General features: G+C 47.1%; 1 protein-coding gene across 2 annotated transcripts; it reads right to left on the reverse strand.

Annotated features, from left to right (window-relative positions):
- Positions 1-1,051: 1,051 nt before the first annotated feature.
- LOC119368031 (transcription factor LAF1-like) lies at positions 1,052-4,454 on the reverse strand. 2 transcript variants are annotated; one of them, XM_037633394.1, is made up of 4 exons: positions 4,194-4,454; positions 3,724-3,853; positions 2,768-2,890; positions 1,052-2,527 (listed from the first exon to the last, which is right to left on the reverse strand). In XM_037633394.1, the coding sequence occupies exons 1-4, from the start codon at positions 4,327-4,329 to the stop codon at positions 1,960-1,962; spliced, it is 957 nt and encodes a 318-aa protein (XP_037489291.1). In that variant the 5' UTR covers positions 4,330-4,454; the 3' UTR covers positions 1,052-1,959. The 2 variants fall into 2 exon arrangements, with proteins under 2 accessions (XP_037489291.1, XP_037489292.1); XM_037633395.1 differs by lacking the exon at positions 2,768-2,890 and having other exon boundaries at positions 1,056-2,527.
- Positions 4,455-4,740: the final 286 nt, after the last annotated feature.

Here is a 4,740-nt window from a genome sequence, read left to right on the forward strand (position 1 = left end):
ATAAAAGTGATCTACATGCTATTAACATCTCTGAGTAGCTATCCAATGAATTTGCTCAGGTCTTTTGCTGCCAGCTGGGGGATTTTCCCTTTAAGTATTTAGGTGTCCCCCTCCATTTTAAAAAATTGAGGAGGGAGGACCTTCAACCCATTATTGATAGGATTATTAAAAACATCTCAGGTTGGTTGGGGAGATTTCTATCTTATAGAGGGAAATTGATTTTGCTTAACACATGCATTGCTAGTATTCCTGCTTATCTTATGTCTATTATGAAATTTCCCAAATGGGCAATTGATATGATAACCTCTCAAATGTCTCACTTCTTCTGGGGTAACATGGGTGGCTCTCATAAATATCACCTTGCTAATTGGGGGCTGATTTCTAGGAAAAAAGAGCTTGGTGGTATGGGGGTACCCAATCTTAGGGAATTTAACATGGCCCTCTTGGCCTCTTGGGGAAAAAGATTCTATGATGAGAGGGACAGTGATTGGAAGAAGGTTCTGAAATATAAATATAACACCACTTGCCCTAATTTCTTTAATACTAGGGTAGCTTTTGGTTCTCCATTCATGAAAAGTTTATCCTGGGCTCTTGCAGCTGCTAAGAATTTTTATAGATGGGTCCCTGGGGATGGGAAAAGCATTGCCTTCTGGCATGACATTTGGACAGGAGATTGTTCTTTAAAAACTGCATTTTGGGACCTTTATAATATTTGCCAGCAGTAAGATTCTACCCTGGCACAGGTCTAGGTGGATGGTGAGTTGCGGTTAACACTTAGGAGATGTGTCATAGAAAATGCATTAGTAAGATGGGAGGAACTTATCAAGATTGTTGAACCTGTTTGTCTGTCTGACTCTCCAGATCAACCTCTTTGGATGTTGGATTCTTCTAACAAATACTCGGTCAAATCCTTTTATAAGCTAATTAACTTTGAAGGGTTTTCTTCTGTCATTAAAGATGATATTTGGAAAATCAAAGTGACACCGAATATACATGTTTTCCTTTGGCTGATCTATTATAACAAGAGCTTAACCAGGGATAACTTGGCTAAGCGTAGACATGTTGAGGACATGTGATGTGTCTTCTGCAGCGAGCCTGAGACTATCCAGCATCTGTTTTTTGATTGCATTCTTGCTGAAAATGTTTGGAATCTAGTTGCTGATATCTTTAAGATTGATGTTCCTAATTCTTTGATCGATTGACTTCTTTCTGGAAGAGAAGAAAACATTTTGAAGCCCTGAACATTGTTACTGCTGCTGCCTTATGGAGCTTATGGCGTTTTCGAAATGATTTTGTTTTCCAGGGGGGAAGATGGCGAAGTATACGGTGTGTTTTGGACCTGTTGGGGGCGACGATCAAGAAATGGAAAATATTATGCTCAGAAGCTAAGGGTGCGCTACTTCTCCGGTGCTTAAGGCTTTTGGACCACCGAAGAGGGGAATTGCTTAGAATTGCGTGAAGATAATAGTGCATCCCTTCAATAGGACGTCGCTGGGATGTAGTCGCTGCTAGTTTATTGGCTTTGATCTTCATGTTAGCTAGCGGGTTGCTCCCTGATTATGTCTATTGGTATGAACTACCCAAGAACTTGTAATAGGGTAGTCTTTAAAACCCTTTCCTATCTGTGGCAGCTACTCTCTGGTGTCGCCGAGCGCTGTTAACAGTCCTGCCTGGTTGTTGCTTGCCTTGGCTTTCTATAAAGTTGGGGCGGAGGGAAACCCCTTTTGTTTCAAAAATTTATGCTGCCTCCGGTGTGGTCGTAAGGCATGTGAGTTTTTCTTTTTAAGGTTGAGATCTTGGATATGTGGGTCTTCCGGCAACAACGCCTTCAACGATTTCTTTTCCACGGTGCTGGTCCGACTGAATCGTGGCATTGAGAACTTCTTGTCAGTGACCAACCATGACTGGCTAGAGAGGCAGCCACGGCGGCACACCATTGCCCTGTTCGGGAGGGGTCGCCTAGTTGATCCCGAGGAACTCGCTCATGGAGAGCAGGTCGCAGAACCCTGCTCCGCCCTGCATGTGCATCTCGTCCGCGTCGAACTCCCAGCAGATGCCGCCATCGCTGAGCCCGTGCAACGAGTCCACGGTGCCGCAACGACCGTCTACCGTGTTGCTCGCGCCCTGCTGCGCCTGGCTGCAGTCGAAGGCCGTGTCCAGGGCGCTCGGCCGCAGCAGGCTGGTGCCGTATTCCATGTCCATGTCGAGCCAGTCCGCGAACATGACCTTGGGGAGCACGGGGGCGTGCGGCCGGATCAAGGCGGCCGCGCCGGGCCCGGTGAGGCTGCTCGAGTCGTCGGCCGTCGACGACGACTCAGGCGGGCCCGACGAGCCGGAGTTGGACAGCTGGTTAACGGTGCTGCGTTCGCGGCCGCTGTCGCTGGGCGTCGGGCTCCGGGGCGCGTCGGAGCCGGCGGACTTGGCTGGTGCCCGCGCGCCCTCGACGCGCTTCTTCAGGTACGAGTTCCAGTAGTTCTTCACCTCGTTATCCGTCCGGCCCGGCAGGTGCTGCGCTATGCGAGACCACCTGCGCCAGAGAAAAAAAAATCTCACCATTGTTAGAGAAGCAAATTATTGTACAGTCACTCCAATAAATAATAAAGCTATGGTTGTCAATGTCAAAACATCTGTTACACTATCATTGGTCTCAACAGTTGGCTAGTACTACAAGCGTGTTCAAAAATGATTGTACTACGCATATCTGCACTAACAAAATTAAGAACGTTGCTAATTAAGATCTTGGGCGTACGAAATAGAAATGACAAACCTATCTTGCTTGCACCGGCAGGCAACTGCAAAGACCCTTTCGAAACGTATAAGCATTAGATTAGACACATGGTTGCATGCATCGTCCAGATGCAGAAGCCGGGGTCCTCCCCTTTCCTGAAAACTAGATTAGTCACAAGTTTAGCGATGCTTAGCTGTTCTTTCTTCCTTTTTGTTCAAAAAAAGTGGTTTTCTCACCCGCAAAAAAAAGGTTTTCTTTTTTCTTTTTTCTTTTCAGAAAAAAAGGTTAACCGTGACTACTGAACAAAGGACCAAGCCAACTTTCCATCCAGTAGCTAGGTTAGTGAATGTGAGGCTCTTATTATTTTGTTTCTTTTGCGGGGAAATCGGGGATCTATTTCTTAGGTAATAGGGTTACCATCAAATGCAAGAGTTCCTTAATAGTACAAGGTGGACTTCTTTGAAGCCAGATATCACGACTCAGTACGGTTGTAATTAGCTAGACAATCGGCTATCCTATGTTCTAAGGCTCTTGTTCGCTATCGCGAAATGAAGAAGCAATCAGAGTGCCTCGATATGGAACGCAGGTGTCGGCATCAACTACACCACGTAAGGTGGTCTACATGGCAGAGATCACCATTTCCTTTTGTTCGTGCCAGCAAAACTCAGCTTGCCAGCTTAATGACACTAACATGCTGACACTAGCAAATTGGCGCAAGCAGCAGTAGGTAACGAGAATTGTGATGTGTAGCATGCTCAAGAATACTCTAGTTTTTCTTTTCTTGAACTGCTAAAATACTCCTACACTTTTTCGGAAAACGAGGAAGAGATACTCCTTGATGAATTATAGAAGAAAATATCAAAGAAACACTCTCTGATTGATTCGATTCAATCAATCACGCCTGCAAATCAGGTGACGTGTTGCTCATCACCAATCTACTTGCTCTGAAGAAGGTGGGGTGGAAAAGGTGAGAATTGTGATCTTGGGATGCTTACTTGTTGCCGAGTGTGGCATGGAGGCTCATGACGGTCTCTTCTTCCGCCTGGGAGAACATGCCGTGCTTCAGCCCCGGCCTTAGGTAGTTGATCCATCGCAGCCTGCAGCTCTTTCCGTTCCTCTGAAGTCCTGCACGAGCGTCAATCATGGCAAACTTTAGCCAAGGTACATTTGACAAAATTTCACTGGACTCTTTTCCGAAAACACTGCAATTTTTTTGCTGAATTCTCAAGCAAGCAGACGAAGCTAAAGAGCTTCGTCAACTGTTCACTGGAGACAATTTTTCCCCATCTTTCCCCTTCCCACGAGCCAAGGTACATTTAGAGCCTCAACAAGGAATTTGGGGATTGGACATGAACCTGGAAGGCTCGCGGCAATCGAAATCCAAGAGAAAAACTGTCCATTTCCCCTTCGAATTTCCTGGCGGAACCACGTGCGAAGGCTGCGCTTGGTTGGGGGGAGTTCTTACCGGCCTTGACAGGGACGGTGCTCCAGCAGCTGTGGCCGTAGCGGACGATGTAGTCGCGGAGCTTCTGGTCCTCCTCCGGCGACCACAGACCCTTCCAGTGCTGCGCCTTGGGCTTCTGGCACGATTTGCACCCCATCAATTCTTGCGAAATGCCGGCTGCCGCGGAGGTGCAGGACCAGCGATGCTGTGTACTCCAAGGAGGAGGTTAAGGTTCAATAAATCAGCTTTGAGACGCGTGGGAGGGGCTGCGATTGCTGTGCTGTGTCCACTGTTCTGTCGGTCTCTGCGTTTAGCGTGAGGCCTCTGCGCGGACTTTATAGACCCAAACGATGAGTTGTTGGGTGCCTTCTCGTGGGGATAAAGAAAGATTAGTCACCAATTGTTTTTAGTGATCACAAACTCTTTGAGATAGCATATCCATTGATTTCTGCAATGCTCTTTTATTTAGTAAAGCTTCATTATTTGTAGCACCCTTCCCCAACTTCCTGCCTTCTCGCCGCCGCCATCCTGGGTCGCACGGGCAAAGCCTCTCGCACTACACGGTGGC

This window comes from Triticum dicoccoides, chromosome 2B (assembly GCF_002162155.2).
Source record: "Triticum dicoccoides isolate Atlit2015 ecotype Zavitan chromosome 2B, WEW_v2.0, whole genome shotgun sequence".
NCBI classification, from domain to species: Eukaryota; Viridiplantae; Streptophyta; class Magnoliopsida; order Poales; family Poaceae; genus Triticum; species Triticum dicoccoides.